This window comes from Panthera onca, chromosome A3 (assembly GCF_046562875.1).
Source record: "Panthera onca isolate mPanOnc1 chromosome A3, mPanOnc1 haplotype 2, whole genome shotgun sequence".
Lineage (NCBI taxonomy): Eukaryota > Metazoa > Chordata > Mammalia > Carnivora > Felidae > Panthera > Panthera onca.
In genome coordinates this window covers 32,919,838-32,933,805 of record NC_138341.1, presented here as the reverse complement: position 1 = coordinate 32,933,805, position 13,968 = coordinate 32,919,838, and the positions used below count along the sequence as shown (strand labels likewise).

Genomic DNA, 13,968 nt, shown 5'->3' with positions numbered 1-13,968 from the left:
AAAAGGATGGGAACTCAAAAGTTTTGTTGCAATTCACCAGCATCAATTTCACTTAATTCCAAATTCTTATTAAGGGCAGTGGCCTTTTATAAAAAAAATTATAAATTGAGGACTTGACAGAAGTTTCAAAAATGGAACCAAAGATATTTATGTGTTATGTGTTATCCTTGATGCCACAAAGTATCGAACATTATCCTCAACTTTGAGGGATTTGTCAAAACAACATTTTCTACAGAATTTGGCCTTTCCCATTCCCTGTATGGAGTACAGCAGAGACCTCAGACTGTGGACGCTTAAGCTGTCCTGACAAGTTAAGGGAGCAGTTTCAAGATGCTGAGAACCCTCCACCATTTGGTTAAAAGTCTCTCTCTCATGGAACTTGCGCAACGCCAATAATTTTAAACGGTCTTTAAACATCTAGACAAAGATCTGTTTTCACGTATTTCAACATGATGTCCAATGCTTGATCCACTTTATTTTTCACTATACTGACCAATTGTCAGCATGTACATTTAGGTAACAAACCAAGGATCTTTATGACTTTACCCTCCTTAAGACTGAAGTTTATTGACTGTACAGCAAGGAGGCAATGGTAAGGTATAGATTTTATATATCACAAAATTATGATCACTTTAACACATTCATACCATTTTCTCTTCAAAACTTTACTCATGTGGTTTTCACACTAGCCTGCTATAATAGAATAGAACCCTGGGGGATACTAGAATTCTTAGCATATTATTTATTAGAGCAATAATTCTAGGGTCCCGGCAATGTTTCTTTCAAGTGGTCAACCAGCACAGGACAGGAAGGGAGCTCACAGGTTTTTCTTTAGAGACTAAAGCTGACCTTGCTGAAAGGAGAAAGATCAAAAATGAATTACATTTGTTCCTATTTTGCATTTGGAAAAAATAAATTGGTTGCCTTTCAGTTACAAAAGGAAGCAGAAAAAAATAAAATAGGGTAAGCCGCCATTGGAAAACCCCTGATCCAGTGCTCTGTAAAATTCTGTGGGTATCCCAAGAGAACAGCAGGATTTTAGCTGGCCCTGCCTCTTGCCTTGCTTGAAGCAATCATTTCAATTACCACTTGATAATGTGGAGATCAGGGCATGGATGACAAGCCTCCCAAAAAACTCCCTTCATTTAGCTACTTTAGCAACTCTCAACCTCAGAGTCTATTTAAGTGCCAGAATAGTACTATCCCTGTTTGTCAACCTCTCTTCAGAGCAGGAGCTCTGGAAAAGCATGATTTCAGTCCCCTCCGTGTAACTAGCTGATGTAAAAGGGGACCTAGCAGAGCTGGGACTGGGAAGCTGAACACTACTAGCCTTTATGCCACTTGCTTCTCTGATTTCAGGGTTCTGTACTAGGTAGGCCATTATATAGGATGTGATCCCAAGCTACACAGGAGAGTGAATTTGAGGGTATGGCCCATGACTCCATCAAATATTTCCTGACCCCCACCTCCACCATCTGCCAACTGCCTTTCTTTTTTTTTAATTTTAACGTTTATTCATTATTGAGAGACAGAGAGTGAGCATGAGCAGGGGAGGGGCAGAGAGAGGAGGAGACACAGAATCTGAAGCAGGCTCCAGGCTCTGAGCTGTCAGCACAGAGCCCGACGTGGGGCTAGAACTCACAAACCACGAGATCATGACCTGAGCTGAAGTCAGACACTTAAGTGACTGAGCCACCTAGGCGCCCCGCCAACTGCCCCTTTTGAGGTGACTGGGTAAACAGGCAAGTAAGAACTACAGAGTAAGCCACTCCTTTTCAACTAATAATAACAACTGTTCATAACATTTTAGAGTCCTTTGCAAAATTATTTTGCATGCATTGTGTTATTTCATCTTTGTGACTACCTGTGAAGTTGTATCATCTACAGTTGATGAATGATGACACCCCCTATTTGATCATCACGACACTGTGAACATCAGTCACTGTGCAGTGAGCTTTATTATCCCCATTTGATAGACGGTAACATTGATGTTTAGAAGGATGCCAGAACTGGTCCAAATACCTTGGCTAGAAAGTGGCCGAATCAAGATACCAATGAACTTGTGTAATCCGCATCCCAGTTTGATGCTCTCGACCTGTCAACAAAGGAAACAACAGATTGAGTCATGGCCTGGCCCCTCCTTTATGACCCATCTTAGCATGGAAACTTGAGCAAAATCCCAAGTAGATCTATACCCGGAGTTTCTCCTAATCTAAAGGTGATGGGAAAACATTATTAGAAATAATATGAATAGCAGTGTGTTTTATCCTATTTGGAATGTTAATTAGGGGAGTGGATTTGGGTCACTTATGGAAAATGTGGAGAATATATGCGTGAGTCTTCTCTGACTGCCCCTTTCTCTCTGTTACTCCAAATCCCCAACTAACTCATCAAATCAATTTTTGAAGGAAAAAAACAAACAAAGCTTAAAATGGGCCAGGAATTTAAACCAAGCATACAAAGGCAATCCATAGCAAGCTCATCTTTCCTTGTAGGCAGAGAGAAATCAATGTCAACAACGGTGCTGGATAATGCCCGAGGTGATACGTAGAGAGCTGTGGACTCAGCAAGGGGCAGCAGCATGACCTATGATTACAGTCCTTTCCTTTTCTTTTTAAATAAATGCCATGAGGGAAATGCCACTTCTGACATTTCATAATACTTTGTACTTTGGGGAAAGAAACCAGCCAAGGAAGCTAGGCCTGAGGTAGGAGCCACCAGAAATGCTTAGCATGTCAAAGTACAACATCAATAACCCTTGATCCTGGAGGGAAGGATTCTGTGGGGAAACCTGGGGAAAGGGATGGATTGAGGGCCCATGGTGCTGACGGACTGAGCAATGGTGCTTAGCTTTGGGGCACATGGCCCTCCCTGTCTCTGGCATGCAGCACTCCAATTTTCTGTTTAGCAGGACCAGCGAAATTTGAAACTCCGTACCAGAAAGCCTCAACATCCTCACAGCATTTTCTCACCCAAGACACAGTTCTTTCTAAAGACTAGGATTTATCCTGAAGCTTGCTTTGAAAAAACAATAACAGCTTTATGAAGACACAATTCACATGTCATACGTTCACTTATTTAAAATATGTGATTCAATGAGGTTTAGTGTATGTTTGGAATTGTGTAACCATTGCTACAATCAATTGTAGAACATTTTTATCACCCCCAAATGAAAACCCATTCCCATGAATAGTCACCATCCAATTACTGACAACCCCCTCCCCCCCGCCAAACCTCAGCCCTAGGCAGCCACTAATCTACTTTCTGCCCCTATGGGTTTGCCTATTCTGGACTTTTCATATAAATGAATCATACCATATATGAACTTCTGTGTCTGGCTTCTTTCATTCAGCATAATGATTCCATGGTTCATCCATTGTTGAAGTGTAGGGGAGGAAAGATAATTTTTCCTCTACCTTTTAGGGTTCTTGGCTGAGACCTTGGACTAAAAGAAAGATAAATAAGAGAAATAAAACTTACTAACATGTATACTTCATGTCTACATGAGAGACACCCAGGGAAAAATTAGTTATTCCCTAAGGTAGCTTAAATGCACGCTTAAATACCATCTTAGTAGGGGAAGAGGTGGGGAATGTAGGCCTCTGAGAAGAAAGCAGATGATTTTTAGGAAAGATGATTAGACCCTTAGAAGAACAGATGGGAAGTATGACAGTTTGTGACAAAGTTTGTCAGGATGTGACATCCACTTGTACTCTCGTCTCCTGTGGTAATGGCTGATGACACTCGCAGGGAGGGAATCTGTGACAGTCAAGCTCCTTTTAGAGTATCTGTCTTTAGGCAGATGGCGGGGGGCCGGGGGGCAGGGGGTGCGGTTCAGAGAAAGGCTGTCCCTGCATTTGCTGTTTTTCGAGTGCCTATAACTCAAAATTATCAGCATACCAATGTGACATGTTCTGCCATCCCTCAGTTAGTGTGTGTCAGAATTTCATTTCTTTTTCTTGTTGAGTAATACTCCATTGTGTAGACAGACCACATTATGTTTATTCGCTCATTAGTTGATGGATAGTTAGGTTGTTTCCACCTTGGGGCTTTCATGAATAATCTTGCTATGAAGACCTACAAGTGGAATCGCTGGGTCATACGGTCACTCTGTTTTTTTAATTTTGGAGATATTGCTAGGTCTTTTCTGCAGAATTTTGCATTCCTGCCAGCAGCGTAAGAGAGTTCTAACCCCTCTACATTCTCTACAACACTTGTCATTATCTGTGTGTTTGCTTCTAGCCATCTTAGTGGGTTTGAATTGGTAGCCCATTGCTGTTTTCATTGGCATTTCCCCCACTAACTAATGATGTTGAGCATCTCTTCACATACTTATTGTGCATTTGTTGATCTTCTTTGGAGAAGTGTCTATTCGGATCCTTTGCCCATTTTCCAGCTGGCTTGTCCTTTTGAGTAATAGTCTATAACAAAGCTTTTAACACTAAATTTCAAATTTGCCTCACCTGATGACATCACGCTGTGGTGGGAGAAGTTGCCAGATGTTTTCCCTTCAGATGTAATCAATCCTGGGTCACTTCTTTCTTGAGTCTAAGTATGGTAGCCCTAATGTGGAAAGTTTTCAGTTCCACCAACATGCCTTTCACTGACATGGCTCAGAAGCTGAGAGTGGGGATATGAGGCATTACTATCTTCTGTGGCAACTGAAATCCTTATTTTTCCTACTCTCCCAGTAGAACTTCCATTGTGTAAAAGCCTATCACCAGAGTTCCTATCACTTGGTTGGGAAGGAAAGAACTCTGTATGAGTGTAAACCCTGCTGCCTGAATGCTCAAGGTGTTTTCTCACCTATACTATTAGGGTGGCCTGAGGAGACCAGCATTTCCTCAGAGGAGAAAAGAGCAATTTAAATAGTCTATATAATCCACTTTAGTGAAGGACAAAGCAAAATGTTTCTCCCATGTTTCAGTCTAGATTGCTAATTAGACCTGCAATTTAGTTTTGACTCTGACCTTCTCACAATTCTATCTATTCTTTATTTAATACATTCTTTTAAACATCAGGCATACAGTCTTGCTCCCCATTAGCCAGTTGTCAGCCCCTACTGCATATTGGAATCACCCGGAAAACTTTTAAAAACTGTATTCTTGCTGGGGCCCCACAACCAGAGTGTTTGACTTCACTGCTTTCGAGTGAGCCGAGCCCCCCACTTAAAGTTTGCAAAGCTCCACATGTGATTCTAATATGCAGACAGAACCGAAACACAAGCCCAGCTATTACCAGCCTCTTAATTTGTCATCTGACTTAATAAAAGAACGCATTGTCCTCTCTAGATCCGTGATTCTCAAACTTTAACATGCATAGTGTCATCTGGGTATCTTGTTAATACACAGATCTGATTTGGTGGGCCCGGGGGGTAGGCCTGAGATTCTGAAGTTCTAACAAGCCCCCCACCTCTCCCTATGAGGCTGAGGCTACTGAGCCGTGGCTCAAAGTTCTCAGAATTGGTGAGTCCCTACCTATTCATGGCACTTTTCGATTACTTCTAATAGGACCTCTATCTCCTCAGGGATTCCACTTTTTAGAACAGCCATCATAAAATATATGTGCTGCTCTCCTTTTAAAAATAGAATTGAAATTCTACTATTGCTAATCTAGGCAATCCTTAACAGAAAGATAAAACAATAAACCTCTATATTAATTTATAATAATGATCCAGATCCTTTAAAGTGGTCATAAAAATACTGCACAGCTGAATGAATAAGGAACTTTGTGCGTCATACAATTGAAGGTATTGGTCTTTGAAGCCAGTCATAGGAGTCTCACTTTGTGACCTTGGAAGTTTCTTAACTTCTCTGAGTCATTGTTTCCTCTGTGAATGTTAAGCAGCAGAAGTTACTTCTAGGGCTGTTATGAAGACAGGTGAATTAAGAAATGTAAAGTGCTCATAGGTTCATTGACTTCTCAGTAGGCCTAAAGAGAGTTTAGGGTTTTTTTTAAATAAATGTTAAAATAGCCATTGCAGTATCCAAATATGTGAAATACTCACTAAAATCTTTTACATGGGGATTTAAAAGTAGAGTCTCTTCTCTTACCTCCCAAACTCATCTTTTTCTCACTTCTCTTAACATCAAGAACAGTCTTGAGAAAAACCACAGAAGGGCAAATTGAGGTTGACATAGAAAAAGAGGCCCTGATGCTACTTTGACTTACTGATGAGATATCAGAATATATTTTACAGAGATTTTTTTTTTTTACCTCTGCTACGAAAGCCACCTCTTTCTTTCCTTTCCCACCATCTGCCTGAGTCACCACCAGATATACAAACTCCTTGGTCGAATGTTATAAGGTGTTTGGGTCTTTTGAGACCCATCAGATACCAGAGAGACTGAGAAGTCAAATAGTTGTTGGTTTATTATCAGAGAAAAAGCACTACAAAGAAATCAAAAGGAATGGCCCGTATTTTTCCACTAAACAAATTGATCTTCCTTAAAATCTTTTCCCCCCTAGAAATGGAACCAAGGTGTATTACTATAAAAATTTTGGCCATATTGAGAAATCATCTAATGTTATCATAAGGTTTGTAACTACTTTGCTAGTTTCCAGAAAACATATTTTTTATAGTACACTCAACAACTTTAGAGAGATGTTTTAAAAAAATCAAGTGAAAAGTTCTCATTACCTTCTTCATAATTATGGTAGATGAAAATTGCACGATATCAGCTTTTCTATTTGTTCCTTATCAGGGCAATCAGAGTACAAGAGTTGTCGTTGGTTGAAGGGCTATGTCTACCTGAGTCTTCCAGTCTTGTTTTGGTTAACCTTTCAGTCTAAAGAAATAAAACTTGACTGCTACCTGTCGGTAAAGAGAACAAAAGGACAGCCAACACGAATCTGTGTTCTCAGGGAGAGGGAGTCCTGTTATAAAGCAAAAGCCCTTTGAATATGGGATTGGTGTGGCAATGGGGGGTGGGGGTGAGGTGCAAATGGGAGGGCCTTTAATCTTTTCAGTCCTTGAGATTCTATATCCACTGCAAAATTATGAGGAACAGAGGTGTGCTTCTGCTGATTATCAAACTAGAATAACTGGAGTCCTTACCAAATCCACCCCATCTCATGTAACTTCCCCTGTGATGGAAGAAGTGGCATTAGGCTCTGAAAAGTGAGCAAAGGACAGCCTAAGGATAAGTTCCCTTAAAAATTACATTGGTTAGGGGGTGCCTGGGTGGCTCAATCGGTTAAGCTTCTGGCTCTTGATTTCAGCTCAGGTCATGATCTCATGGTCCTGGGATCGAGCCCCCAAGTCAGACTCTGGGCTGGGCTCTGCGCTGAGTATGAAGCCTGGTTAAGATTCTCCCTCTCCTTCTGCCCCTCCTCTGCTCGTGCTCGCTCTCTCTTTCTCTCTCAAATTATGTTAGTCATTTTCACCTTTGCTACCTTTGCTAGGGGGAGAAGTGAAAGGTGAACATTAGCAATCTCTTCTGATTTTTGCCTCTCTTGATTTCAAGGGCTAATTCATAAGGATTAACTTTATCCTGCCTCTTTAAATGGACTGAAATGTCCTTCAATAATCAAGTTGCCTATTAATAGTTTTACTATGCAAGAGCACCAAAATCAATTTATAATTTAATGGTTCCTCCTATCAGGGATACTATTGATGGTATTATTAATGATTTTGAAATAATATGCCATTATGCAAATCCCATCTATTTTAGGTGTCTTTGCCAGGCACCTACAGAGGTACTGTTTTCTTTTTCTTCATCTTTGACTTTCCAGTCTTACAGTTATCAAATCCTGAAACATTTTCTAAGGATTATGGACCTAGTAAATATTGATAATCTAAAGGTAAATTTTCAGTGCTTATTTTATTATACAAATTGTGTGGGATTTTATATTTCTCATACTCCAGAGTATAGAAAATAAAGCTGCTACAACAATAGAGGATTAAATTCACAAAGGATATGAAACAATGTTATTTGGTTACTTCCATTCATTTGTGAATGAGTGATCATGTTGCTTTTGGGGAAGAAAACCGATAGTTTTTTCTTAACAGACTTACCCGGTTAGCCAGGCTACTCCAGTCGACTCTATGGTGCTCTATTTATGCAAATCAAAAAAACGTGGGATTACACATAGGATGGGTTGGGACTGCAAGATGCAGAAAGAGAAGTCAAATGTTTTTAGGTAATATAAGCAAGAGCATTGCAACATGACATTCAGCTTAATGTAGCTGAACTACATTAAGCTACATTCATTCAACTTCATGAAGTTGCCTTGATAAGGCATGTTAGACCATCAAGTCCAGAAGATGGTGGCAGGGCCCTTCTAATGCCCATCGGCACTTTGCCACACTTGGTCTTATGGGTGATTTCTTTAGTGGAATTGTACAACTGTAGTTTATGACTATAAGGCAGGAAGATGGAAATTAATACCCCAAATGCATAAATTCAATGACAAAGAGGATAGACATTTGGCAGGTTTTGCAAAATAAACTTGATTTCACTGATAACATCAAATTCAGTTCTGAAATGAAGAGTTCATGTATCATCATGGCTTACATCTCTTGTGCTCTCTCTAATAATTTTTAACTTTTGGAGATTGAGGAATGATCAGATATCTTAATATAATCAAGGCAGGCTGATTTTATTATATATTTACACACTCTCTCACTCTCTCTCTCTGTCTCTCTAAGTAAATGGGTCACTTCCAGAAAACAATTCTAGAAGTTAAGACAGGAACTGTTCACTGTATACATGTAGTTGGACTTCATCACATTGTTGGTAGTTTTGTAAATACCTAACTACTCTTTAAAAATGATTTAAAAAATAAAAAATAAATAAAAATAATTATTGTTTTAGTCATTTACAGATGTTCATCTGGCCTTAGTATTTCAGTCTTTGAGAACACAGCTGAGATAGAAAAGGCCCTGTTATGAACCCCAATTCCTCAGTAATGAGAAATTAGATATGAGCATCATTTAGGGACATTCTTTAGCTGAGGAGCAGAGAGCCGGTTATGGGGCTCCAAAGGACCAGACGCAATCATTTGATCTCATTTCCACAATGTTAACCCCAGAAAGTAAGACTAAAGCATTTAGCATTAGGAACTAGGATTTTCAGAAAATTAAAAACAACTTCTACCTTTATTTAATACTAGGAAAGAACACTGAAGCTCGTTGTCATACATAGGTCTAAATGAAACTTGATGGCTTTGATCAATAACTAGAAGAAAAAAAAAAAAGATTATAAACAAAATTTGTTCCAGAAGATCTAGAAAACTCCACTCAAACTAAATAACGTCCATGACATTAAAACTGTGTCTATGTAAATTCATTGTTTCAAAAACTTTAGTAAGAAATGTTCTTGGCCAATGTTACTGAAAAAAATTTTTTTTCAAGGACAAACAAGTGTTTAGGGGGCTCTGAGTAAGTTGCAATATAGGAAGTGATTAAGCCCTTATTAACTAGAAGGTAACATTAGATTTCTTTTCACAGTCATCAGGCTTATGGGAAATTGACATTTGCATAATATTTGTATTTGTCCTACTGTCTGTCAGTCACTCTCAACCAGAGGACCCTAAGACTAGAAGTGCTAATGGATGGATTACAGGAAGAATTCTTAACTAAATGCCTTGGTGTATTGCTAGAGTTGGAAATAGTATAAATGGTATATTTTGTAAGAGTTGAAATTCAACTTTGGAGGGATGAAAATAACTATAACATCATGGTTCCCCATCCCCCACCTTCCAAAACAGCTTATTGGGAGGCCTCAGCTTTCTTCTTCAGAAAGACAAATAAAACATGAACACCTTCCCCTTGAGATCTAGGTGGAAAATCTGACTAACTTGAATAAGAGTCTGATTCTAGGACATTGGGTGGGGTAACATAAAAGTGTTTGATTTTATTTTGTGATGGTCTTATACATTTATTACTTTAATAAAACTTTATGATAAAAATATTATGTTTGGAAATACAGTAAAACAGAATGAAGGTAAAAAAATTAAAAAATGACCCATAAGCCAGTCACTCACAGATAACCTCTGTTGATATTTTGATGTGATTTACCTATTTGTTCTAAAGGATTGATTTCCGGGGCACAGCTCAGACAATCCTACGATTAAGGCATTTACTAAGTAAATATTTATTTTCTTATTATTGTGATCTGTGTTCTTCTGCTTTTCCTCCTCATGATGATGATAAACCTATTAGTCCTGAGTGCTACGTGTTTCCTAAAATCATTCCATGGCCTTGGGCAGGGGAGCTATGCATTGGGTGACCTCTATAATCTTACAGACCTACCCCACACCCATTCTGGAAGAACAAAGTCACAGTACGGAAGGTTCTCTGGAAGTACAGAAGTTTGTCGAAGTGCAGCTCGTTAACCTTGCTTTCCTCTTCTCTATGTTCCTTCTCTTCTCTTTCCCTTGTTCGTCAATTTCTACTCTTCTCTGTTTCAGCAAAACAATATCAGTCAAGGTAATTGATGATGAGGAGTATGAGAAAAACAAGACCTTCTTCCTTGAGATTGGAGAGCCCCGCCTGGTGGAGATGAGTGAGAAGAAAGGTGGGGGAGCTGCTCCAGGGCTGAGCCCAACAGCTTCTTGCTGGCCTGTGCCACCCCTGGATGCCTGCACTCTTCAGACGTGACTCACAACACGCACATCCCTCCACCTATGTAACAGGGCATAGATCTCACCCCCGGGGGCCACAGCGGTCCCAACCTGTAGCTCCATCAGCCAATTCTGGCCACTCTGCACGCTGCAGGGCTGAGAAACGAATGTTCAGTGCAGTCAATCAGGCCTCCATTTCTGGGAAAGATGGTGCTAATGTTTGCCAGGCCAAAATGAAGCCAACTTTCTGATCTCTCTTCCTAAGTTGGGGTACTTCCTGACAGCTAAGTGAAGCAGGAAGAAATGGTGTAAGTGGTAAATTGGAAGAAAACGTCACCGGGGCCAGCTGGGAGTAGCCGTGATGCCCTTTTACATACTTCTGGAGGTCCATGTGTTGCCAGTTCAACCTTCATAACATCACAGTGACATGCAGCTTGGTGAACACCTAGCATGAGCGTGTGACGCCAACCATTTGTTTTGCCTTTGTCTTGTGTTCCCACAGGAAGATCATTACCATTAGAATATTTGACCGTGAGGAATATGAGAAAGAGTGCAGTTTCTCCCTTGTGCTTGAGGAACCAAAATGGATAAGAAGAGGAATGACAGGTGTGAGAGTATACAAAGACATACCAGCGAGAAATTGTACTCTTCTCTCTCCGTGTCTCCTACTCTCACACTTAACTCTCTCCTCTTCCTCGGCTCCAAGTACTATCCTTTATTTCCTTGGAAGCTTTAGCAATTTCATCCCCTTCCCTCATTCACAAGTGCACCAAGAAATGCCCCCTCTCTTCAGGAAACGCCCACTAACCTGGATTGAAACGCAGACTTAAGAAATACCGTAAGAGATTTCTGTAAATCAGAAGTGATGATCTAAAAGCATGATTTCTGTGTTCAGTTATTCACTATTCAGGGATTGTTCTAAAATGTGCTTCTGACTACCAAATCTCCCCTTGAACATTAGTCATAAAAACTTAGTGATAATGCTTATTAGTAATGACTAATAAGTAATGACTTATAACTAATGCCATTAGTCTAATGGCAACTAATAGGAACTTTTGAGATAATTCAGTAATTAGGCTCCTTTCGACAACCCAGTTTTCAAAAAAATAGATATTTAATAAGAGCAAAGACCCTTGAAGAATACTGTTGTACGCATTGTAGCATCCATTTGGCCTAAGATTTTTCATATCATCAAATATGACATTTCCAAGGGACAAGAGGTAGACACGAATTTAGGCCTTGCTTAAGGCCTAGCCAGCCTTATGCTCCAAAATGTTTTGATCCTTATAGAATTGACAGTTTTCTAATATATATAGTAAAAAGGAAAAATAAATAGCAGTATCCTTAAAGCTAGATTTTTTTTTTAGTTGATTTGTACTTACATATTTTTAGAAAATATTTGAACAAAGAAGCCAATTTCTTTGTGCTCTTTGATTTTATAGCTATTTCCACGGCCTAGTTTTCAAAAGGAAGGACAGGAATTTTATACCACCCTTAAAGATAATATTTTGTTCTGAATTATTACAAGGGCTTCATATAATTATCCTCTACTAGTGGCCATTTTAAAGGGATTACGTAAAATGAGCATTCTACACATTAATAGCTCTTACTCACTGCATACAAACATGCATGCAGTAGCATAGGAGATGATTAGACCACTTGGTAAGAAATTTATACTTTTACATGTAAGAAAAAAAAATCAAATATAGTCTATTCCTATATAGACTCAACATTTGGGGGAACTTGATCTCACATTTGTAAGAACTCACAGACTTCAGAGTCCATCAGAAAAAAAAAAAAAGTGTATGTCCTGACTTAATCATGTCCCAAAGGAATATTTTGGAGACTCATTTTAATGCGGTCTATTTAATATGCTCCATAGGCAGTAGGCAGAAGGAAAAGACACTTTAGAAAACTGAGCTGATTTCTTACAAAGATGGGATCAAAAATGCCTCATTAACATACAGGAAAAAAGCACTTACTTCTAAATGTATTCCTCCAAAACACTGTCTTTTATCTAAAGGAAGAGCATCTTAGATACAGCTCTTTCAATTGCCATTTTAGTAAAATATGCCCTCATGTGAAAGCAAATTAAAATTCCTTGATAGCACTATCTGGTTTCGCACCCTTCCAAGTGGATTCTTGTCACTATAAGTGAAATTACTGACTTGTTTTAGAAAGTATCCTCTAATGCCACTACCATTAGCAGGAAAACAGGGCTGAAAACAATTGTAGCATTCTCCTCCACAACTCCCGAAGTAATTGGTATATGTTTAGCTAGGTAGCTTTCACCAAAATGAAGCGCCACTGTATAGTCTGGGTTTAAAGCACATAACCTGGAAGATAAATCAAGGACGTCCCACCCCACCCCACCTCCACCTGCCTTGTCGGTTTCCATGAAGTTACAGGTCCACAAGAAGTAGTGTGATCGTGCACTTATAATATGCAGAAGTCATAGATAAGGACACACACATAAGTACTAATTCCTGGGACTCAAGTTTTGAAGGTTTAAAAAACATAAGCATCTCTTGATGGCCAGTGAATACCAAATAAGTAGAACCTCCAGAGAGGGCTTTACCTTGTGCCAAAGTCTCCGTCAGGCAGGGCAGCCAAAATAGAATTTCCTGAGATGTTCTATCTATTGTCATTGAACGACAGGTATCATACCTGAGATCCTGGATGATTTAAGGCTCCCGTATGTTGAGTTCAGTAACTCTCTGGCAATATGTAATGAGGAAGACTCAGTCAAATAAAGTTAAGATTAACTCCGTAAAATATTTCTACTGTGTGTGGTAAACTGGATACGTATAGTATATGTAAACATATACAGTAGAAATGTTTTATGAAGTCCCCAGGTGAACTGTACACATATATAATCAACCACACACATTTGCAAAAATTAGCGTTGGGATTGTTTATTTGAAAATATTCCCAATGCCACATTTCCTTGGGGTGCACTCATGTTAGCAGTGGCCCCCTACCACTGAATCAAATCTGCCTGGATTTCTTTCTGCTGATATTCCTCTTACTTTCATTATTCATCTGGTCTCTTATTCTGTGTTTGTCTTTGTCTGTTTCTTTCACAGCCCTGTTACTGAATGAGCTTGGTAAGCATTTCATTTCTTGCATTTCCTTTCCATTTTTCTAAGTTATTTTCCATGAATGTCAGGTGATACAGTACCTTTCTGACTCTTCTTTTATTTCTGTTGATTTACTAGCCATATTGTTGTGTAGGACCGCTGGCCTCATTTTTGTGTAGTTCAGTTTATATTCCATTTTTAGTTCAGTGCAGTCTTTTTAAAAACCAGCGGTTGCTTAGGTATGCACAAGAATTAAATTTGTGCACTAAGCCCCGTAATCTTAAAAGAATGAGTAGCGATTAAATCATGTGCAGATGTTTTC

General features: G+C 39.2%; 1 protein-coding gene across 11 annotated transcripts in view; it reads left to right on the top strand.

Annotated features, from left to right (window-relative positions):
- SLC8A1 (solute carrier family 8 member A1) overlaps positions 1 to 13,968 on the top strand; it is a 380,167-nt gene that overhangs the window by 304,500 nt on the left and 61,699 nt on the right. For 7 of the 11 annotated variants that reach the window (XM_060653270.3, XM_060653263.3, XM_060653299.3 and 4 more), the window contains 2 exons: positions 10,414 to 10,520; positions 13,653 to 13,673. In XM_060653270.3, the coding sequence (XP_060509253.1) occupies positions 10,414 to 10,520; positions 13,653 to 13,673 (128 nt within the window). Of the gene's footprint in view, positions 1 to 10,413; positions 10,521 to 11,068; positions 11,173 to 13,652; positions 13,674 to 13,968 lie in introns of all 11 variants that reach the window. The other 4 variants (XM_060653319.3, XM_060653230.3, XM_060653311.3 and 1 more) reach the window with 2 other exon arrangements.